General features: G+C 43.2%; 1 protein-coding gene across 7 annotated transcripts in view; it reads right to left on the reverse strand.

Annotated features, from left to right (window-relative positions):
- Positions 1-24,693, reverse strand: part of LOC120947986 (SCY1-like protein 2) — a 113,773-nt gene that overhangs the window by 35,408 nt on the left and 53,672 nt on the right. For all 7 annotated transcript variants that reach the window (XR_007452025.1, XM_040363917.2, XM_049606441.1 and 4 more), the window contains exons 6-14: positions 18,080-18,220; positions 14,140-14,356; positions 13,899-14,044; positions 11,052-11,182; positions 10,615-10,729; positions 5,741-5,886; positions 5,296-5,449; positions 4,000-4,176; positions 3,825-3,897 (exon numbers count right to left, since the gene is read on the reverse strand). Coding sequence is in view for 6 of the 7 variants with exons in the window: in XM_040363917.2 (XP_040219851.1) it covers positions 3,825-3,897; positions 4,000-4,176; positions 5,296-5,449; positions 5,741-5,886; positions 10,615-10,729; positions 11,052-11,182; positions 13,899-14,044; positions 14,140-14,356; positions 18,080-18,220 (1,300 nt within the window). In the remaining variant the exon portion in view is untranslated. The remainder of the gene's footprint in view (positions 1-3,824; positions 3,898-3,999; positions 4,177-5,295; positions 5,450-5,740; positions 5,887-10,614; positions 10,730-11,051; positions 11,183-13,898; positions 14,045-14,139; positions 14,357-18,079; positions 18,221-24,693) is intronic.

Below are 24,693 nucleotides of genomic sequence, written 5' to 3' on the forward strand. Positions count from 1 at the left end.
AATAGCAGTGTCCGCTGGGTGTTACCGCATCCTGGTTCGGTTGAGGTTGCCGGGTACGTGAGCGTGGTCGCGCGCGTTCTCGTTCGTTGAGCTTGCTCAGTACGGCGTCCAAGCGCTGACCTAATTCCGTTACTTGCCGAGAAAGACGTTCGAAGTCCTCGTTGCGTACTTCGTGGATGGTTTGGTATGGGCCCGTTCGGTGGTATAACGCGAACGAATCCATAACAGAGTCTGCTACTTTAGCTCGATCGTTGGTATCCGTGTTAGTGGCAATAACGGCGGACTGGACGTATGGCGGGAGACGGCCGATCCACAAATCTACCAGCATAGAGTCCGTCATTGCTCCATTTGCGGCGCGGCGCATCTCCGCTAATAGCTGCGATGGTTTTCGGTCCCCGAGGTTCATTTCGGCAAGCAGACGATGCAAGCGGCTTCGTTGCGACTCTTCAAAGTGCTCAATTATTGCACGCTTTGCTACCTCGTAACGGTCCGTAGCGTACTGTCGAATGTTCTCCAACAGGGGGCGAAGCTCAGGAAGGACACGAAGCGGTATACGCGTTCTAAGAATGTTAAAACGGCGAATATGTTGGTTCGTGGTGATATTCCACGCGTCGAACCAGTTTTCCAATGCGAAGAAAAAGGTTTGAATGTCAGTGGTGTCCATCTCCGGTGGTTTCAGCTGCATGGCATTCAAAGTGTCAATCTGCGATTCGGGTGGCATAAACATGGCGTCGCAGGCGGACGGCCCTGGTACGCGCGGGGTATTCGGAACGGGCGGTGTTGGTACGTGAGGCGATTTGGATCCACTCGCGGCTGGATCGGCACTCGGGGTTACGCCATCGGGAGTCGATACGTCGCGGACCGGCGGACTGTGCAACATCCTTACGACTAAGGTTAGTTAAAAAAGGGTGGATCTTACCTTAGTGGCGGGGGCGCAAGCAAGTCCAGCTGAGGTTGGCTAGGTCGATCCTTCGGCGACGAAAAATCCGCACACGCGGTCGATCGTGTTAGGATTAGTCGCTCGTTGGCTGCGTTCGTCGATGACGCCGGTGGTGTGAGAAACGAGGGGCGATGATCTTCGGTGGCGTTCGGTCGGTGGTGTCGGCGAGAAGAGAACGATGGCTGCGTGCGCTGACGACGTCTTCGGTGCACGGTCGAAAAATATGACGAACGTAGCTCGAGCAAAATTCTGACGCAATCCGCTCGGTGTCGGCCTGCGCACATTCACCCACACACACACACACACGGGGCACACACAAAAACCGCGTGGGTCTGGAGCGCGCTCGGCGGTACGTGTGAGGTTATGATCGGCGGGTGCGCAAACACGTACGGGTACCAAAATGCTCGGCGGGTGTGCGACACGGCGCGGGGTGTGTCAGCAAAATGTTCGGCGATCGCTCAGCACCGAGAGGAAACTTTTCCGCTAGAATCGGTCGCTCCGTCGGGTAAAGATGTTCCAGAACCGTGTTCTTCACTGTCGGCCACCTTCGGTGTCGATTTGCACTCACGTGGGTTCGGGGTTTGTGCACGGGGGTTTTTTCGCTGGCTGCGCTTGCGTGGTGCCTCCTTCGTGGTCGGCCGCTCCTCGATGATGGGGGGGAACGTTGTCGTCGGACCGGACCGTGGAACAATGGAAACACGTTTTTTCCGGCTGGACACGATGTTCGTCAGGTTACCACTCACTCACTCGCGCACGCGATCACGTCGGGGTCACCAGTTTTAGGGGATCCCGACGGCATCCGCGGCGGGTTGCGAATCACGTCGGAGTCACCAGTTTTAGGGGCGCCACAAAAGTGGTCCCTATTTTTTTATGTCGCGAACGCGTTGGGTTTCGTGAGTAGGTAATACGGAACTTTATTTTACACTATATTATGAACGGTTGCGCACGTTCGTGCGAGAGGGTTTCACGTTGAGGAAGTTTCGAGCGCGGAGCGAAGGAAGAGGTCTGTTCGCTTTCGAGGTTGGGTCGCAAGAGAGAAAGAATGTGCTCGCTGACAGCAGGAAGTGTAGCGCTGGACACGCGGCGCACGTCACTTTGACACATTCGTGTGCCTGGTGAGTGCGCTCCACGGAGATCCGTGTCCTTGTCCCTGGATGTCACGATCGCTCACGATTCTCACGCCAGATGGCGGTCTGGTCGCTACACATTTATATATAAAAAAAGATAAGAACTCCAAACATTTGTTTGAGTTATACAATAAATTATCAAATAATTAAAAAAAAACATAAACAAATAATTGGCATTTTCACAACACCCGTCAATTTTATAAACAAACAACTTCAAATGCATACAAATGGTCGGGAATTGTTTAACCCATACTCCATGTAGTTGACACCAGTCCAATTTGAATTGCGATCTAGCAACAAATAAGGCTTCGGTCAATATTACACCCATAACATTGCATTCACCAGGTGCACAATATTCTCTCTTCTCCTGTGAACGCAACGCACTTCACCCACTCAGGCTGGTAAAAATAAACTTTTCGGAATCGCAGCACCACACACCGCTGCCGGCTGTTGCTAGGTGAGTGTAGGATGCACCAGCAGTGGTGAAGCGGCCTACTACACCTTCAGGACTATTTTCGTTGACGTTCTGCTAGGTTGCTTCCGATGTGCGTTGGTAGCTCATGTCAGCCAACCGACCAGCATTGCGCATGTAGGTGGAAAGGATATTTTTATATTTAAATTTTAGATCATATCACTCCAAGTGATGATCGTGATATTAGACACCCTTCTATTCTATTAATGGTAATAAAGAAGGAACATTTGTGATTCAACATAGTGTCATCATTGTTTTGTCAAATACAAAAGGATAATTTAAACAATTGCTGCACACGATGTTAAGAATGCTTGAATCCAGTCAGTTGCATAAAAAAATACCCAAAATAATCGATTCAAATATTTACAATATTTTTGCAAAAGTATTTTAAATGGTAATACAAGGTACAATGAAAATATCTCATATTAATAATATTTTTCATCTCGAGGAGCCAGGGCGACCAGGAACCAACCAGACTGTATTGCCGTAAGCAGTATTTCGTTATTCGCAAATATTTGTATAGCAAAGGAGAAGAGTGCAAAACAAGACGAAACATATTTCTCGGACCTACATACTCGCCCATGTGTCGAGTATTACCTAAGCCTTGGAGCTATTTTTCAACAAGTTGATGATATTGTGCCTTGACTTGTACGGGCTGAAAAATTGTGCACCATTAATAATGAAGGCAAGGTGTGTTAAATTCTGAAAAACTCCCTGGAGTACAGCAACTTAATAATTTTGTCTGTTTTAAAAGTGTGTGTGTATGTGTATGTGTCTGCATGTTTCTCTGCCCTAGGCGAACCGGGTTTCATTCGTTCGCAGACATTTTGCTGATGTTGCCGTTGAGTATACGTACAAACAGAGCGCATCATTGCCACACTCACTCGCTCTCTCTCACACATACACATACACATACACACACATTATGCATCATGGTTAACGAATGAGATGAGTGGAACATAACCAGGACATTGCGAGAACGATGAGTCCCCGAGATGAAGTAACCCCCGTTCAAATACTTCGCACCCGGCTACTACGTAGCTACATCCATCGTTCAAAGGCTTATTGAACCCTTTGCAATGGTTTGGAGTGTAACCGAGAGTCGGTCATGCCGATTGGCAAGCGCAAGGCCCAAGTTCAATTGCAACAAGTAAAACCTCCACGAGTTTGCAACCATTTTGCAAAATGCTGTCATCTACTTGCAAGTAAAGCCGTTACGGTTCTCGTACTGAGGGCGAGACTGTCCTCGGGACACAGAGCAAGCACGGTTGGGTTGCATACTTACTGACGACGCGCACCACAATATCCGGATCGGTGAGTCGCACCTCGAGCAGCAGCGGCAGCACCTCATCGATTATCTGTCACAGAGAAGAGATGGCAGTCGAACGATGAGCTTTCCCGGGTTTGGTCTATCCTCCTTCCTCCCCATCTTCAACCCAACTGTACAGCGGACAACTCACCTGAGACTTATCCAGCTTATCCAGCGTACGTTCGACGCACTGCAGCACGTTGCCCATGATTTTCAGATCGCTTTGGTTCTTTTCGAACACCGACTTCAGCTTCGGCAGCACCAGCTTCTTGATCGTGATGTCGTCCAGGTAGTCGTACACGTTCGTAACCGCTACCAGGGCGGCACTCTGTGAACGGGAAGCACAAAGCACCGCATCGTCGGGTGAGTGAGGCGGTGAAAACTGAGGGAAATTAATTTATCACAGCTTGCAGCCCGGTTCTGCCCGGACCTTCCCCCAGGAGGGTTCGGGTTTCAGCAAAGCGTTGAACTGAAGGCGGGAGCTTTCAAGAAGTTTTCGTTCGGTGTCGGATGATGGTTTTTTCCTCTTCATTTTTCCATTCATCCAATCGCGTTCAGGATAATTGACATTGGGACGGCGAGGATGCACACACTTTCTCGGGTAGCTAGCAGAAGCGTTTCCTCGAATCGGGGAGAAAGTTAATCTGCACCAGCAGGCGCTGGCACGGGCGGATGGCGTATAGTGAGACTTTACACGGGATTTGATCTTGATAGGGCTGTGATGGATTCGATTGGACATGCCTCTGGAGGTCATCGATTCCATCAGCGAGCAATGCGATGATGGTGCAAAGTTTGCTGGAAGCGTACCTCTAGAGGGTGGGGTGCATTATGAAATGCAGATGTAAAATAGTGCAAACTGGACAGAAATGGGGATTATGTTGGTAAATGGATAGAATATGCTTTCGGTGCGAGTTGAGTGAAATTTCAATAGACAAGATTACAGAAACCCAACAGGAGATTGAGTTGAACTGGAAAATGAGTTCTTCTCTGCAATTCTCTGGAATGAATGCGAATTTCAATTTTCTAGAAGGAGGAGTTTTGATAACACTCCATTGAGGATGCATTAATAACATGTAACAAGGAGGAATTAATACTGCACGCAGACACAATGAAAAACACTTTAGATTGTCGAGTTCAATCATACAACTCCAAAACAAGCGGGAAGTGGCAAATCTTAAACCGAGATTTTAATTGCCCTGAAACAGCACTCTATTCTGCCTTCCACACAACCGCATGGAATAGTGGTAGTTCATTTTCGTCCCAGATTACCACTGGATAAAGGGGTCGAGTATAATGTAATTGAATTGCTGCCATGATAGGGCTGTCTTCACAACGTACCTTCATCTTACAAGCTGCAAAACCCAACCGTGCTAATAGCACCTGACACCTACCCGCAAGCCATGCCCGACAAAGTCGTGCAGCCGAGCATCCGTTGCTCGCCACTCACCTGCACCTGTATCGTTGTGCTTTCCAGCGCGTTGAACAGGAGGGGTAAAACTTCCGTCCGTATATCATCCCGTGGTGTTTTCTCTAGAATAATGTGTAAGTTCTCTAATAATGCTACGGTTGCTTGTATAGATTTTGGAGCTACAAAAACAGTCCTGCCGAAGAAATGGGAAAGAGAATACAAGCGGTCGGTGGAATGAAAGTGAAAAGCACAATGTGTGAGCACAAACCACACGGGGTGTGGTGGGGGATCGAGGATGTGTGAAAGCTGTTAAGATCTAGCATGTAAAGTATATACTCCATGCTGACACAATACACTTTCACCAGATGAACGTGTAGGGTAGCGGTAGGGGGCCAGTGTTTGGAGGGAGCAGGGAGAACGCATTACATGGAAAAGGGATGCTTGAGTACACAATGGGCTAACAGTAAGGTAGGACGGTTCTTACTTAAAGGTAGGTAAAATGATTGCTTCATATTCCGAGTTTGAAGATTCTTGGACCAGGGTGAGGGCGGGCTGCAAGACGGCGGCCAGCACTTCATCAGCACGCATTTCCTGCTGCAGATTAGGCCAGATATGTTGCCACCAGAGTTTCTGTGAAAGAAAACAGCATGGAAGAGTGTTAGAGAGAGAGAGAGAGAGAGAGAGAGAGAGAGAGAGAGAGAGAGAGAGAGAGAAAGCGTGGAATAAGCTTGCAGGTAACGAGTTGTGAATCACACAAAACCGCTCGATCAGACCGAAGATGGTTATGACAGATAAATTGAACAGTCATTTGTAGTTTATCTGTTTCAACACGGGCAACACACTTAAGGAAAGCTAACAATTTCCTATGAGGAAGTAGTCCGGGGCATGATGCCATCTGTATCAATGATAACGCTATGCAAAGAGCTGAAGAAATTACTGAGCGAACTGTAAGGTCTTAATAAATTAATTTAAATTTCCACTTTAATTATATTATAAATTATAATTGTGTTGGTAAAGCGTTGTACATCTCTTCTTCAACGCATTAAACTTCTTCTTCTTCTTCTTTGGCTCAAAAACCGTTGTCGGTCAAGGCCTGCCTGTACCACTTGTGGGCTTGACTTTCAGTGACTAATTTCCCCCCATAGCAGGATAGTCAGTCCTACGTATGGCGGCACGGTCCATTTGGGGATCGAACCCATGACGCATTAAACTATCAACGACATTTGTGATTCATTTACAGTACATGTTTTAAGCATTTATATATTTCAGTAACAAATAATTTAGTTTATATACAGGTAAGAAGCTTCCTAACCTATTTTTGTATGTAAAACATTTGCAATATAATGTTTCATTTCATATATTTGTGTTTGTACAAAATTATCATAATATTGATCAAAATGTACCTCATTTCCAACAAAGGGTTTTGACGCTGAGGTTAAATTGCTTATGCTTAAAATTATCATAATATTGTTCAAAATGTACCTCATTTCCAACAAAGGGTTTTGACGCTGAGGTTAAATTGCTTCTTAAATCGACAGATAATACAAATATTTTACGAGGAATACTCTACAGATTGACACATTGATTTGGTATTCTCAAAAATACATTTCGAAGCAAGCTATTTTAGTTTAGTTTAGTTTAGTTTAGTTTATTAATCGATGGATCGATGAAGCCCTCTCGAGTCAAAATTTGTTTACAATACACATTAGATAACGAACAGAACATTTATATATAGTTATTTTGGTTAACGCATTCCGAACACTTAAAAGTGAAGTCAGTTCCGTTATCGTCATTCCAGGCTCGTAAATATCGTCAGCTGAATTTAATAGACGGCTAATACAAAGAAGGGGGCTCTCGCAAGAGAGCCAAATCTTGTTCGGGTTTCAGCGACTGCCAGCATTGGTCGGCGACGGAGTATTTAATTGTTAGATTGTCATTTTTTCTTTAATAAATTTCAACTCATCGTTGAGATAGGTTGATTTGGAGAATAGTGTTAATAATAGTGTTTTGTAAAAAAAGTATTATAGTAGTGTAAAGTATGAAATAGACGTTTGCAAATAAAAAATTGAATTCCTTAAAACTTTCAAAATTATAAAACTGTCTCTAGAAAAGATTTTTTTTTAATGTCGCATTGCGAAACAAAACGTTCAGTGTTTTAGCTGAATATTAATGCAGAACAAAATTCTAAAAAAAAAATCAATAGTACTAAAATACTTGAATCACTAAAATTGTAATGGAACTTTAAGATCGTATTAAGCAATGGCCTGACTGTAAGGCTTATGATATTATTTTGATTATTTTAAAAAGTGAATGTAACTATTATTATATTATTTTTTGTATTGATTTGGAGCTGTCAACCTATCGTTGCCGGTACATGTTTCATTTATGTTTTCACTTTTCTCATCGCAGACCATGCTGATATATCCGTATGAGTCCGCCGTACGCATGAATGTGGTGCAAAGTGGTAAATTTACGACGTTGTAGAATCGCAAATTAAACGAGTAACAAAAGGGCCCGTCGAAAGTGATGCTTGATTTATAGGGCACCAGCACGATAAACTGATTACTGTGCTTATGCTGTTTTCCTGCACCAAAACGTTACCGTTTCGTGGGTGTTGAGATGTAAAAAAACACGAAGAAAACACTTCCACTTCTCGCTCTCTCTCTCTCTCTCTCTCTCTCTCTCTCGCGTGCGATGGTGAACGTTTGGTGCTTGAGCGACGTTTGCCCTTGCCAGGAAATAAATGGGAATATCAGCGAAACGACACTGAATTCAATGCAGTCACCTTTAACGGACAGACGATGTGCGAAAGTCGGACGATCAAATCTAATTTGCACTTTTACATTGTTAACACCGTCTGGATTGGTGGGGATCGCTTACCGGTGGAGCGATTGCTACATCGCGAACCATTCGCAGAAAACCAAACCTCAACCCGGCAAACCACTTGATGCTTTGGTGTTGTCTGCTAGCCTGGATCGAATGGTAAGCTAAGCTAAAAAGAGTGCAACAGGTTGATGGCAACACGGGAAAGATGAGCACCGAGTTGTTTCGTATCCGTCACAATCATCGACATCGATCCGGACATCGACAGCACAACCGCCTGAACTCTGGCTCGGGCTATCTTCGATTGCATCGATTAGGGTTGATTGATTTTTGAAAGTCGGGTTCAGTTCGGGAACCATGTTTTTGCATCCAGTCAATTTCCCTCGAGCGGGCGAATGAGCAGTGATAGGTTTTTGAAGCAGTGGTAAAATGGCTTCTGATGATGGTCCAGCCACATTCTACACAAATCGTTTTGTAACTAGGAAGGAAAGAGGCCTTGAGAGGGCAAGCTACACGAACCCTTATTAACCAGCGACGCAAATGAACTAGAAAAAGAGAACGGAGCTGTTTACATCCGTGATTGGTGTGCCGGCTGTGAGCAAACAGCCCTGGAAACCGCATAAAAGATCGATCAACCCGTAAGGCTTGCCGGTTTCAGAAACAACAGCCCAGGCAAAATGGACGTTAAATTGAATGTGGCTCTTTTATGTGGGTAAGTTGTTTGGGAATTGCTGGTGGCTGTTGTACTACAAGGCTCTTCAATTTGCAAGTGCCGATGTACGATTGCTGTTTCTTGCAGTGCTTCATTTGCCATTCGAAGAATAATGTTGTTTCTGTTTGTTTGGGTTTTGTTTACACGATTAATTGAACATGCACCGGTTTTATTAATGTTGTGATTGTTCATTACTACAATAGAAGTGCTATTCTTTATCATGGAAAAGATTTGTGCAAATTATGATGATATGATAAACCATGAGTAGTTGCTGACGCTCCTGGAGTAAGGCAAGACCACATAGGTGTTGTAGTATATAGTGTGTAAGTACGCAATAGAAAATTAGACATCTGTCATGTAACCATTTTATCATTCAACGAATAACAAAGAAACTTTTATTTTATACGATGACATGACACGATGTCGCTCAGAAATCACTCCAACACGAGTCCAGTGGCAATTTTCAGAAAAAGTATAAACACATAAGAACTCGTTAAAACTTATTTCAGAAAACTAATCTTGTCTGCAATATTTGGCACTAAAAACCAGATTGATTTGTATAATGCAAAGTAATAAACTCTTGTCGCGAAATGTAGAAATAGGTCAATGTGGCAAACACCTTGAACATTGAAGAAAAAAATATAAAAGTAAAATGCAAGCAGACTGCATATATTTTATTTCAGAAAATAAAACATATGAGAGCTGAGCATGAAACCCTTTGGGCAAACAATAAAAATCGAGAAGTGTTAAGTTTGCTAATTTAACTTAAGAAAAACTAATGGCGATGATGATGCTCATTCGAAAAAACGCAAATACAATATTTCGCAAACAAGAACTAAGGTCTGTTTTAAACACATATCTAAAACAATATTGCAAACCTTAAAAGTAACATAATCCATTTGAGTTAGTGTTGAATTCGATTTTGTTAATGCACAGCCCGGACACGAACAATAACAATTTAACAATTTCATTTAGATAACAACACAAACTTTATGCGTTCAAACAAATTAATAAGAATTAATGTAGCTTTCCGAAATAAATTCTTCTATTGCAAATCGACGTGACCAGTCCAGTAATTAGGAACAGCTAAAATATTAATAAAAATTGTTTGCGAGACTTTTATAACATTTAACAGATTAGATTTAACAATTTATTTGACGTATTTTTAAGATAGTTATATTTTATTCTAACAGCTATACAGTTCGTTGAGTTTATAGTTAATTGAACTGAAATACACTTTGAAATCAATACATGTGCCTTTAGTGCAGTCGTAAAATGAAGCGTTCCTTAGTTTACCCATAACATGGATACATGTTAAATGGGATGGTATCATATGACAAGCGTACGCAAATTGCATGTGCGAAATTATCAGAAAATCCCTGTATAGCTAATAACGCCCATTTCTATGTGAAGCACAAAATCATGAGCCGCACATCAATTATGCATACTCCGAAAATGCGTCCACAGCCACGTGCACCGAACAGATTATATAATTATGCCTAATATTCATTGACTACTATTAAACCATTAACATTACCTTTATCCGCTACCTGGAAGCGCGTTGGCAGATGTTGATTCATTGGAAACATTGTTAAAACCACTCTCCCCACCTGGTGACATTATTGCGAATATACGCAGCGGAGCGAACGGAAGCAATTCAGCGCAAGCCTTTGGCAAGTGAGCGCAAAACAGAGAGAAAGTGCTCGGAAGAAGGCTCGGGAGTTAAAGGGGATTGCCCACTTGAAAGAATTGTTTTTACTAACGATCTTTCGAGCAGTCCCGAGGAGCGAAAGCAAACAAAGTAAATGTTTTCCTGAACTTACCCGCGGTATGAACGGTAGAACTTCTCTGAGGGTGCTGCGGTAGTAGTGCGTTTTCTGCGTCGGATCCTTCATGTTGATGACATCGAGGAATTGTAGCGCCTGTACGGCTGGATCGCTGTTCAACGGTGATGAGAAGGGGAGAGAAAGAAAAAAGAAGAAAAAAACAACAACACAGAAGAATTAAATGGTAGCAATGGTGAGGGATGGGAAAATGGGAAATGATTCGAAACGGAACGAATGGAATTAGGCACCGAGCGGCGGAACAACACGGACAATCCAATTATGTGCCGCGTGTGCCTGTGTTGCTGTGCTCTGCGATCAATTCGCCCGTGAAACTTGCCGCTGCCAATCTGTGCGTGAGGTTGGTAAGAACATGGTTCCTTTTTTTTTCTTCGGAAAAACGGACAGAGATACGAAAAGAAAACGTGTCATTCTACCTGAAGTACTTGATGAGCGTTAGCAGCTGAGCCGTTGGGCGAGCTCCGGGCGATTTCTTCAATAGCCTTGTGGTTGCCTCCTGCAGCGGGATCGGTATCCTGGGTAGGATGTTGTGCACGGCCTCATCTAGCTGATGATTTATAGAAAATTAGTTTCACGTCGCTACGCTTTTCTTTTTTTTCATCCCCGTTTCCGTTCTCGCTCGCTCGCTCCGTTTAAACTAATCACCCACGGGGTAAGAGAAGCTAAAGGGGAGGGCCAGCAACACTGTTGTGAAGAGCGCGTCGCGGAAGGTGTAGTATTCCGGGCACTTTGCCCGACAGCACAGCGGAGAAGGCTGCATGGCGCCACGGTAAAAGATGGCGCTGGCGACCGTCACACACCGGTTGGCGTAGACAGGATGGCACGGGAACAGCATTGATCGTGAGGATGGGAAAGGGAGCGAGCGAGTATGTTGTGCACATTGATTGCGTGTGAATGGAACATGTTCGTGTGCGGTGTGCAGTCGTGGGGCCGTTCGTGTGTCGTGATGTGGGGCGCTTTATCGCGTGGGATGTATATTTGCAGTATCAATGGGTCGGCTAATAATAGGCTTGCTCTATTAGGGTCGGCGACTCGCCTTTGCTGTCTTTGCCAAAGCACCTCTCCAGTACTAACACACGTGGGAACTCACACTCACACACAAGCACGCATACACATGGTTAGTGTTTTGTTGAGGAAAAGAGGATGTGTGTGTGTGTTTTTTTTTCTTTGGCAAATAATTTGGCTCCGCTTTTGACTTCCCCGTAAGCGCAAAACCCTCCAAGCGTTCGACGCCGTGTGCCGTATTTTTGAATCTAATCAACAAGCGGCACAGGCAGCACAGTTAATAATAATGTTGTGCTAGTCTTCACCGTTCACCCGTCCGAACACGTGGACGGGCTGCTGGCAGGCTCCCGGCGAACTTTGCCGAACAGGCAAACAAGCAAACCGTCGGCAAACAACGACGTATGGGAGGAAAACCGTCCATATACTTCTTCCGAGACGCAATTTCCAGCCGTTGGAGGTGAAGGTGTCTGCTGCCTTCGTGCAATAGAAAACTCCGGCAAACCCTATAGGACTCGTGTGTGTGTGTATGTGTGTGTTTTGTTGAGTGTAGAAATCATTGCTTGTGTCGCGTACATATAACGGTGTACATCTCGCACGGTGGAGTGCCGGGAATTGATTTAATTATTGTTGTGAATAAAATGAAAGCTAACCAAGTTAAATAACGTAAAGAAAAAGCTCTCGCCTTTTCATGCGGTGGGCAGGCAATGTTTGTCGCAGGCAAAGTTGGTGGTATTTTTTCCCAGCACGTATGTATGTTTAGATATTGTATTATTGGCGTACAAAGTTAACATTTCTCGAATGGAAGCAAAAAAAAGGCCAATATAAATTCATTTCTAACGTTAGCAAAACGACAAGTGGACAAGCGTAGGGACAATTGAAAATTGGTTGAGTGTATAACATACTTTTTTCTTTTTTTTTGCATCGCTTACATGTAAAGGTCCATTTCGTCATCAAATGACAGTGAAAAAAAAACATAAATTGTAGGTTCAGCTCAAATGAGTATAAAACATAACCTTTTTGCTTGATAATACACCATATTTGGACAACAGATATAAGTAATATAGCAATACCAATCATATTTTTCCTTCGTTATCTCTTACTTTGTTCGTTAATATGGATTTTCATAACGAAAAGGTAATGCTTTTAAAAAGGCTCGTCCCTTTCCTAACAGCAGCATCTCATATGTATCGTGTTTCTAGCTGAAAAAAATCATTGTTTACAAATTAAATCACCCGCATGTGAAGCCACCTCTGCTGCTGGGCACAGCCCAAAACAATGTAATGACATGAGTTTCAAGCTTAAAAGTATCGCTGCACGAAAATCCCATCAGCCACCTTGCTTATTGGAACTTCCTCAGCAGCATTCCTCGCTGCTCGGGTAACGCGTAATGGACGTCAACCTGATTTTGGAAACGAATATTACACCCCAAAACCCTCTGCGCTGTATCAAAAATCCGGAGCATAGCTGATGGGAGGAATTTATGATAACAATGAGTGTACGCGCACTCCCCTTATCCTTTGCAGCCCTGCTGTCATTGCATGAATTATGCGTGCTTTGAAAGTGTTTTTACCTTACTTTTCTGTTGCTTTTGTTATCAACCCAAGGCCAACGTCTTGACAAAACGCGGGTAGCAGGGAAAGTAACTTCCCGAGATTGCTTTGCACGGCGCTACAGGCGACCCGTTCCCCGGCCCAAAGGTAGCACAGTGAACGCAACCAAGCAGACCGAGCAACTCGCCAAGTGGAAAGATATACCTCTCTGCTCGAAGGCTGAAATCCTGGTGTATAGATCAAAGCCCTAAATTGGATACTATTCACGTGCTGGAGGAAAATTGGAAAAATCCGGTTCAGGGTACCCTGACGCGCGCTACCTCACTTGCAGAATGTGGCACACCGGCATATTGCTTTTAAATGTCTATGAGTGTATGTGTGTGTGTGTATACATCCAACCGTTCCGTATTGGCCCGTGTTGGTTGCTTGGGTTAGAGCTTAAAGCCGTACAAAACGCTTTTGGAGGCAACAGAGAAGCTTAGCGATTGTCATGGGAAGGAGGTATATGCGCCGTGAAGTCGTATCAAATGATGGGACATTCGGTGGAAATAGTTCGCTGAACCGGTGGGCGATGCGACCGCAAAGTGATGAAGCGTGCGTGTAACTAAACGGCAAACGGAGGAGCGCGTACGAGAGCAGATTCGTAGATGAAACCAGATCTGTGCCCGGGCCCGGTTGAGTTGGTCGCGTGCCCGGTGGAATACCAACCAGTTCCATCTGCTTCAGGTAGGTCGAGGTGGAGTTGCCCGACTGTATCAGCGAACGGCCGTGGTTGAAAATGGCACAAATAACCATTCCGAGCGAGAACATATCGCTCAGTATGCTGCAGCTGCTGTTAATCTGGATTTCGGGCGCTGTGGATGAGATGAGCGCGGGATGAGTTTTGGTGGTGCTGTTGCTGAACGCTTATGCGAACGTTATGTTCACGCGGCCCGCGGCCATGCCTTACCCATGTAGTCCAGGTTCGGCTGTACCAGCTTGGAGGCTCTGGTCGACCAGGGTTGGCACGGTACCGGATCGGTAGCGTCGGTTTCGTTGGTGCGCTCGGTGAACTCGAACCCGGCCAGCTTCCAGGTGCCCTTTTTCGTGATCAGTATCGATGATGGGCAGACGTTTTTGTGTATCACCTGGCCGGAGTAGTGCAGAAACGACAGTGCTTCGGTGATCTGCAATGGAGTGAGTACATCATTTTTATGCCCGGTGGTGGAAGTTGCATCGGGACATTTTTTTGATAGAATGTATTGCTTGACACCTTGTTGACGGAGGACGATTTTCGTTCTGGCCATCACGGCCATCACTCTTTGGTATTTTTCAACTGAATCATTTATAGATTTTCGTGTATCTAGAAGCTTCCGTAGAGCTCGTTCAATACATAGTATCAAATGGGAAAAGGGTAAATAAATGTTCATCATTCTGTCAATGTATAAATTCTATACTTTTGAAATCATGTTAGAATATTTTTGAATGTATAATAAAATGTTCATTTTACCAGGATTATTTATATCATATTCCGTATTTTTTGCAGATAGGTGAACGCACTTTTGAAGTCGTCGCACAAATCACCTATCTTGGGTTAAAGGTCAGCAACGACAATAGCATGGAAGCTGAGTTGCGCGCAAGGATGCTGGTTGCCAACCGGTCATTCTACAGCCTGAAAAAGCAGTTCACCTCAAAGAACCTGTCGCGACGGACGAAGCTGGGACTATATAGTACCTATATAGTACCAGTACTCACATACGCCTCTGAGACATGGAAACTGTCCAAATCTGACGAAACCCACTTAGCCGCGTTCGAGAGGAAGATGCTCAGAAGGATACTTGGCCCCGTATGTGTGGAAGGACAATGGAGGAGCCGCTATAATGACGAGCTATACGAGATGTACGGCGACCTCACTGTCGTACAGCGTATAAAGCTCGCCAGGCTCCGATGGCCTGGCTATGTTATACGCATGGAAACGGACGACCCAGCCCGTAAAGTCTTTTTAGGCCGTCCACAAGGGCAGAGGAGGCGTGGTAGGCTCAAATTGAGGTGGCAAGATGGCGTGGAGGCGTCCGCCATTAAGGCCGGGATAACGGACTGGCAGACGAAGGCACGAGACCGTGAGCGGTTTCGGACACTCCTGAGGCAGGCCAAGACCGCAAAGCGGTTGTAGCGTCGGATAAGTAAGCAAGTAAGTAAGTATTCCGTATTATTTATCCCATTCTGTCCCGACCTTGAATCACTGGGCGTCTCCATCGGTATTGCACCTTGTAGACGGACAATTGTACACCTCGCGTCTCGTGCCTTATTAGACTTGTGTAGCGTACGGTTCTGTTATTTATTTTTGTAGTGTATTTTTGTCTTGAAAAATAAACTTTAAATGTTTCAAACTACATGTTTCGCCAGATTGTTATTAAACTAGTGGTTAATGAAAAGAAACTGTTGACACTGGTTCAAATATATGGTGTACGGTTTCCCAGATACACGGTTAATAGGGACCGAAAACGGCCGCAAAATACCGCGTATCTCGAATTTCCGTTTAAGTCGAATCTCGTAATTTCCAGCCAAAATATCTCTAATATTCGTGTAATTTTGCAAGTAGGAGTAGTTTTAGCCATCAAATTAATTATTTGATATTTTTTTAAATAATTTAACAGTTTCAATCCTTTTGAAATGGTTTTTATTTCATTAATAGGGAAATTATTTGGAATTTTACAATTGATGTGTCAAATCAGTACAATTTGATCGAAGAACTGTAAAATTTAGAAAACCGCGTATCTTTGAATCCGCGTATAAGAGGTACCGTGTATCTCGGAGACCGCCTGTACAATATTCCTTCTACAAAGTGCAAATACCGATGGAGACGCCCAGTGGTTCAAGTTCGAAACCCATAAATAAAAAGTCACAATTAAATGCATAATTAATGATTGAAATCAGGTGAAGTGATAAGGAATAAGATTCAGTCTTATCCAAATAACAGTTTTATTAATATGATTCTTTTAAATGCACTACCTTCTCTCGCATTATGATCAAGCAGGGTGTTGAGCACTCACGAGTTTCGCACAACAAAGATACATAATTTTATGTGCTTGCTTTAAAAAAGTATCTTCAAGTCTAATACAATTTTTTTCTTTTATTAATACAAATAACTAATTTAAATTATATTGGTGTTTGCGATTTTAAATAAATAAATAAGATATACGTTGCTAATAGTCAAGATAGTCGCAATTTACTGTACCAGCACAAGAAAATTGTTTGAAAAACGTTAATCTATCGAATTGTAGCTAATTATGTTAAATCTCAATAATGTTTAAGCCAAAATAGAATATCCTTCTTATTATATTAAGATCTACTAACAACGTATTTTTATCCCGATGTTTGTATGGCCTGCTTCCACTGTGAAATGGTTGCAATTGCATTTCCCTTTTAGAATTGTAAATAAAATTGGCCTCGAACTGAAAAAGAAACTAACACAGCACGTCGGACCACACTTTTATCCGTAAAAGTAAGCCAAGAACACGCGTCAGAATCGTTCCATAGCGAATGGCATCGATTGCGCACTGCAACATTGCCCCAACCTTCGGTGTCACTTACAGCTTTCTTACAGCTGTGAAACGTGACTTTGGCAACGTGAAGAAATGCCATTTGAAATGATCATTATTCTGTCCAAAGAACAGTTTTTCTACGTCCTGTGGACGGACGGAGGACGTTAGTTCAGCAGTGAGGTAAACAGTCCAAGGCAAACTGTTGCCGAGCAGTGTGGAAACCGGTCGTATTATAACGAGCACAATAATATTAGAAGCTGGGGGAATCCGGCCGTGACAGGGAAACAGGAAGTGCATTTTTACACAAGTTTGTTGGGAACGGGAAGAAATGGACGCATACACGTGCCCCTGTTGCGTCACTTCATCTGACCATGGTATAGTTGATTTGCCTTGGTAAAAGTTTATTGCACATCCACCTTCGCATCGTCATTGATCGGGCAGTTGCTGTTTTTTTTCATTGTAATCGATCACGTTTGTCCGAATGGATGGAAGCCATGTCTTGGCAATAGTGTTGATAAAATGTCACGTTTTCCATGCACTTTTGTGGCCAAACAATTATCAATAATTGGTAGATATTTCATAAAGTGATGTCATGGAGGTTGTCATTGCTTCTAAAATAAGAAATTAATTCTGATTTTGTCCGATCATTCTTAGCCGGATGCTTTGATAACGAATAAGAACAAAATCTTATGAATGCACGCAATAACACATTGTACAGAAACATGTCATCAGCGTTGTGGGCGAAATGTGTTTTCCGTGCGTTGGTTTCCATTTATTTATTGATCCGATTTTGCGTCCCACGTCTCACAGTATAGGACACGATTCAACTAGGGGTAAGGCAAGAAGTGGTAGAAGAAAAAAAAACAAAAAAAACGACACGGGAAGCACACAATCTTCCAGTCGACCGAAACGGAAGCACCTGCCGGTACTTCATCGTCACAGTTGGACGAAGCAATGATACGATTTGAGGAATGCGTTCCCTGCCTGCAAGGTCGGTTCTAACCCCGGTAAAAATGGTGGCCAGTTTTACGAATCGTTGCTTCCCGGAACGTTTTGGGAATCCTTTTTTCAACGAAGCTTGGTACGTGTGTGTGTAGTAGTATTTGGGAACGGGTACCCCCGGGGGAGCAGCTTCTTTTGGGCTGCTGGGGACAGACCAGCATATCGATCCGGGAAAGCTTCGCGGTTCAATGACAAATTGCGGACCTTTATTAATAGGGTATTAGAGGAAGAGTTAGAGAAGCAGTGGGTTAAAGGAAGGAATGGATTTTGGCAGGGGCTTGTATTTTTACGCAGAATGGCTGTCGGAAGAAAAACAATGCAGAACAGAAAAGAATATGGTTCCGGTATACAGAAGGACCCTACCTGTAGGATTCCGTACTTCAGCTCGATGTCCAGGAACGTGTATTCTTTCGCGTGGGCTGGCCGGTTCGTGGCGACACTGTTCGGGCAGTGCTGACCGGAAGCTCCCGTGCTCGGTGGCCCCGTAATTGTTCCGCCAGCTTCCTGGCTCGCGGAAGCATGAAGAAATCGCACAGCGTAGAAAGAGAGAGAAAGAAAACAGATTATTCGTAGGTGGAAAACGGCTGGCGGAAGTAATTGGCGGTGAAATTGGAAAATCGAACTGCCGAAAGAAAGGTCTGATTTTTCGCCCTCGTTTCCCAGAAATCGTAACTTTGCGAGCTCGTATATCGTTTCTTCCTAGGGGGATATTTGCAATGTTGTTGCTCACGGTAGGTGTATTGAGAAAATATTCCCAATTCAAGCAAAGAGATGTTTGCGCTAACGCATGATATTTGTAGAAGGTTTCGAAAGTAGAACAAATATGGCGAAACCCATGTGGTTGCGCAGTGATTATTGAGAAATTATCATTCCGCATCGTCCATGCGGGCGTTCTCCACGGGTATACCTCGGCTGATCAGTGGTTTTGATGGACAGGTTTCGAAGGACTACTGATTACGCTTGTTGCTCCGCAAGAATTACCCACCTCCGACCCGAGGCTTCAGTCGAGGTTTTGGTCGGTCGATCGGCTCTTTACATTGTTCCCCACAGGTCACGTTTTCTGCACTTCGCCCAAGCAACGGACAATACAATCCGGGGAGTCTATTGATAGCCACGACCGTTGATGACGGTCGTTTAGAGCTTCGATAATGATCACCGATGTTGACGATAATGGCGCTAAGGTGATTCATGCCCGATCTATCGACCATCACATAAATCCACCCATAATGGTCACCCATGCCCACTGTGTCGCACCTGGAGGTGGGAACCCGTGGCGCACAACAAGGAAGCAGACCGCAACCGTCCGGGCCTATGTGTACCAACCGGCAGGTGTGAAGGCATGGCGTGGCAATCGGAAATAGCATACCATTTGTCAAAATGCCTGCTGCGTCTTCCCGAAACCGTCTAGCGAGACCATCCATTTAGCTTGTTTGCTGAACCCCATTGGGAGTGTGTGTATGAGTACATGGGTTATGTTTGTGGTTTGAGCCGTCTCCCCTGACGTCTCATCCGAAACCCGTAGATCTTTATCTGTAAGAACGATACCAATAATTGATACACCATAAAACCTCGTTGCCATAGGTTCAAGGGGTTTGTGCGGTCTTCTTCGGAGAAATCGAAGCACAATTCACCGCCAGTTGCGAGGGGTTTAGTGGTTGAGTTTGTGGTTAAATTGTTTACGTTGGACGGTGGCACCAACGGTCGGTTGGTCCTGATTTGTCATTTTGGTCAGATGAAACCATCGCGGTGTAGGATGCAGCAGGAGGTGGAGAACGAATCACAAAAATAACGACATATTGAATGTTGTGGTTTTAAAAGCGATTTGACAACATGGAGTGCTCAACGCTCGTTATTGTGAATGTGCAAACAATGTGCAATTGGTAACGATCTCAATATTCAATCTGCGGTTGAGTGGGGTTGAGTTTGAGTGATTTGTTCTTTCTATGGCGCAGGTGTATGAAATTGTTCACTAGGAGTGTGTTGAAGAGCAAATGCCAAGGGGCCACTCTTGTCAATATGAGTTTAATTGAATTGTATTACTTTATGCTCTTTTGTGTGTTTTTTTAGCCTTTTGATAGTATACTTGGTATTCATTTTATAGACATGTTCTGTGTCATGAGTTTCCGATTTCGATACTTACAATTTGCTAGGTCTAAAGCGATTTGACATGTTTTATCTTCCTTCAATTAAAACATTAACCTACTTTAACAGCTTTTCTACGAATAGCGTTCTGCTTTCTAGATCGTACTGTAGCATATCTGCTAAATAGAATTTATTATAAACCACACTATCAGCTATAGACTCATTGTAAAACACTTCGGAAAGCGAAATCACACTATTGCAACACATTCATTATACTACATCAGCAAATCAATCCACACCATAGCAACATACCCAGACCATACCGTCCATAGAAAAAAAACCTTTGAGACACATTTATCGAAAACAACCGAAACGCGCAACATAAGCAATTCAAGCGTTACTGCAGTAAAGTGGTCAAACAGAGAACGCATATCAACTTATTGCTAAAAGCGCAGTGTAGGCAAAGATCGACCAACGCACCCGTTCTTTAGCTAGAACAGTTTATATTTTCCCTAACCTTCGTAAAATCACTAAAAGCGCAGCATAGGCACATAACGATAGACACCTCACTCCGATACAATGTATAAATTGCACCTCATATCAATAACCTTTAATTAGGACAAAACAAATACCAACACCAAATGTACGAAACTTATTGAGTATAAATATAACCCTTTTCGACCGTGGCAAGTAAGATTCGTTCGGACTGCCAAGATAGGACGTTACGCTTCCTAATACTTCGCCTTCCAATTTATGTCAAGAGTTTAGTTGTGTTCCCCTACCCAAGGCAAGGCTTCTAAACTCCAACCTTTCCAGTAAGGGAAACCCCCTTAAGGTTTCTATGATCGCCTGGACGATCAAGTGTTGAAAAGTCCGCTCGATCGATGTTTTATTCCAGCTCGGCTCATATCAGTAAAAACTGACCTACCGCGACGGTGCTCGAGGTACAGTTGTACGATCATCACATTACATGGCGACCGTATTCAAAAATCGAACTGATGACATGGCAACTGTAGCTATCTTTTAACCCATTACAGTACTTCTTTAGATGATATTACTCATTGTGTGTATTGTACTGTACAGAAACATGCGTTGAAACATCCTTGTATCATGTTCCTTGCATCTCTAGAGTAACTATTATCACAAATAATTTTGTAGCAGCTTAACGATTACTCAACTGCCAAGAAGGTCATGAAGATGGAATAATATGTTAATTCCAATTTCTCCCGTTTATCTTCCAAGATGCAAAGTTTAACAACGCGAAGACTTACAATGTGACGAAAGGCAACGAAAACAAAAAATGAAAACCAATAACAGCGGTTGATGTTTTATTAGACCATGCGCCATCCTTCTCGTAGTTTTACAAGAGCGGTGAGCACAAAAATAGAAAATAAAAGCTGCATTATGAAATCAAGAAGTTATGCTATACCGTTTTTACTTCATGACGTTTTTGTCTATCACTCCCGTCTTAAAAAAAGTGGTAAACTGGTAAAAAGTGTAAAAAGTTTTTTTACTGCTTCGAGACCCATAAAAATCTCGTACCACGGAAGGTTTTTTTGGCTCAACTCAGACAGTTTATTATGCTATATTATTCCTGGTAGGTTTGCGGGAGAGGTTTAAACAATATGCTATGCTTTCAAACGAACCTTTTAATGAATCCATGTAATACTGCATTGTTTATTAATGACAAATAATTGTTAAACATTATCACTATAGAAAAATATTATTATTATTATTACTATTATTATTATATAAAATTACACATCCGCCATTATTCTTAACGAGAGCACCAAACATTAGGGTTACATATAACGTTAAATTATAAACACGAACGTATATACTCCAAACATTCGTCAATTCTTCAAACTATTCTTGAAAGCCCTCAAACTAATGTTGTAATAAAAAATTCTTGAAAATTCATCAAATTGACGCATCATTCTACTCATGTCAGCATTCATTCAAGTTCAGCAAAATTATTCATCAATGTCCATGCAAGGTCTTTCCAAGAACAAAACAGACGATAACAAACATCGAAGAACAAACGGAACAAAAATATAGATAATAGTGTCCTATTTTTTCATCAAGAGAACTGTACATTTTGAGCCCAATTTAGTAGCACTAGCAAAATCTTAATGACAGGTTTTGTTTGTAATTACTCGAGGGCAAGGGCACGAGAAAGTAACGTTGCTCATCATTGCGCTTTTACAGGGTTTTCCAATAGAACTAAAGACCGCGGAACACTTTGACGAATCTGCAGGAGTCATTCGCAAGACTGCGGAACGATACTTGAATACGTTGATGATACTAGGATCAGCGGATTTACATCGCAAGACTGTGACACACTTTTTTTGGGCATACCATCGCACCCCAGGGGACATATAACTTGACAGCCTAAATTTTTAAATTTCAAATTTCATGTTTTTAGAGTGTGCATCAATAATTAATTCGCTTACAAACAAATAAAAAACCCGAGAAAGTGTACCGCAGTCTTGCGATACAAATTCGCAGATCCCGGTATCATCAACGTTTTCAAGTATTGTTTCGCAGTCTTGCGATTGACTCCCGCAGATTCGTCAAAGAGTTCCCCGGTCTTTAGTTTTATCGGAAAACCCTGTATCAACTCGGATAAGACTGCCGAGAACGGGAGAGAAAACTCACCCAACCATTTCCCCAGCCTAGGCCTGTGCCATTGCTCACAAACTTTGATACAGCGCCATCGAATATTAATACTAACAAAACTGTTTACACAAACGCTTAAGTTCATCGAGTTTAACTGCTAAAGCAAAGGAAACATAGGTTAGGTAAATTGGCGAGAGATTCCGGAGCGAATGAAGGATAAATGTTTTTCACAACTAAAGCAAAGTGAAAGATTAAAACAATTACTTATAAATTTGATTGCACATGAGAACGGGGATGGGGAGGGATGACGAGGATGGGATGTAGAAAAAAAGGTAGATGGAAGGTGCATCAGTTACAGTCAAAAGTAGGCCCGCTGCAAATATAGCAATTGCTCGAAATCATCGACGTTCAAACAGATTAATATATGATGTTCGACAATGCTCGGCATAAGGAGCTAAAGTAGGTTAGTTATGTTAGCATAATTAAGTTAGTTTTGTAAGACAAAATTATTCGAATTTTTCTTATGCTACTAGTATTTTTTTATTTAAATTTTTGTAAATCCAGCAATTTATAAATAGTTCAGTTAACGGATTTTTTTCAAGATTCGATCCTAGTGTTTCATAAAAAAATGTCAAATTTACCTAGTTCAATATAAACAAAAAATAAACTACTGCTACTAATAACTGCCACATGAATAACTATCACTAAAAATCGAATTTCATTATACTAATCACCAAATAGTTTTTAAGAAAATTTTAAGTTCAACTATCATAACGGCATATATAGTACCTAGGTTTATTTTTAATTTTAGTTGGCGAATAGTTATCAAAAAAGAAAGTAATTGTATGACAAAAGTGGGTATTAAACAAAATTGTAATAAATTCAATAGTTGCTGTACATTTGAAGTTCAGCTATGTATTGCATTCTGTTACGTTGAGTACCTGTTTGATTGGAAAAACATCCCTTAATATCGCGGTACTGTTCATCAACATCCCTACAGCTGATTTGATTTCAAACTAACACTACTCATACGCTATTGCAAGTCATTCACATTCCTCGTGCACAAACACGATATCTTTAAGATATCAAACAAGAACACGCTACTTGAGTGAAGACTTTGATGTATTGGCTTACTTAGCTCCACGTGACTGGCAACTTTCAGCCAAACTGCTTGCATACACTAACACAACAGCAATTGAGCAATCAATCACATCAAACGATGTCTAAATGTGTAATGGCGTTATTGTTGCTCCTTCTACCAATCTACACAATACAGGGAACGGGATTATCTAGGACGCTTCCCGGCATGGTGAAAATTATTACATTTAAACCATACCTTCCAACCAATTTTCCTGCAACGTGTTGAGCGTCCCGCCAGAACCCCGCTTTCCCAGAATGATGCAGCACTGCGAATAAAGGCACATTAGCATACGGTGCTGTAGCATGTGCTTGCATAAATGTAATCTGTTGGCTTTGATGCGGAAAATGGTTTACTAGTTGCAGCAACGGCGTCGGAGGATTTTGTGAGAAGTGTGTTGGTGTGTGGTATTGCTTTAAAAATTCATTACCCTTTCTCCGTCCACCTCCCTGCACCACGGCCCCGAGGGCCCGGTAATGCAACTGTCGATCCTGACGCCTTGCGCATAGATGGGGGGTAACAATCAAGCGCAAAGTGCACTCAGCGTAGCGAAGCATTCTTGCACCGTGCCCTGGACACGGTCTTGAGTCAGACCTGGCAGACCGTGCCGTTTGCCGAGGGAGGCGCGCGAACCTGCAGGTGGTTCTTAATTCCTTAAATAATCCTTCGTGTAGTCATCCGTGGAAACACGCCAAGGAGGCAAGGATTACAGCTCAGTCGGTGCAGCGCGCACGCTACAGGTGTGGCCCACGGTGCGGTTAGCTGCATCGCGTGCCACGTACTGGTGCGGCGGGTTTATGCAGCATGCCGACACGAATGCTGTCTTAGCTAAGGGAGGCAGCTGGAAGAAAAGTATCACTTTCAACAAAGTACCTTCAATGAGCCGCAAAGGTAATGAGCAGGGCACGCCGGGCGAGCGTACCCATTGTGTCCCTATCAATATCCCACCCGGGTGTACCCGTGTCTGGAAAAGCAGACAGCACCGATGTAAGGGCATGGTGTGGCTCGATAAATTTACCACCACACAAAGATGCCGAGATGCCCGAGACGTATGGTATGTGTGGTTTATGCATTGCTGGAATGTACTTTTTTTCCTCTCCCCACCGAACAGTGACATGCTCCAACATTGCTGCCATCC

Source organism: Anopheles coluzzii, chromosome 2, assembly GCF_943734685.1.
Source record: "Anopheles coluzzii chromosome 2, AcolN3, whole genome shotgun sequence".
In the NCBI taxonomy this organism is placed as follows: Eukaryota; Metazoa; Arthropoda; class Insecta; order Diptera; family Culicidae; genus Anopheles; species Anopheles coluzzii.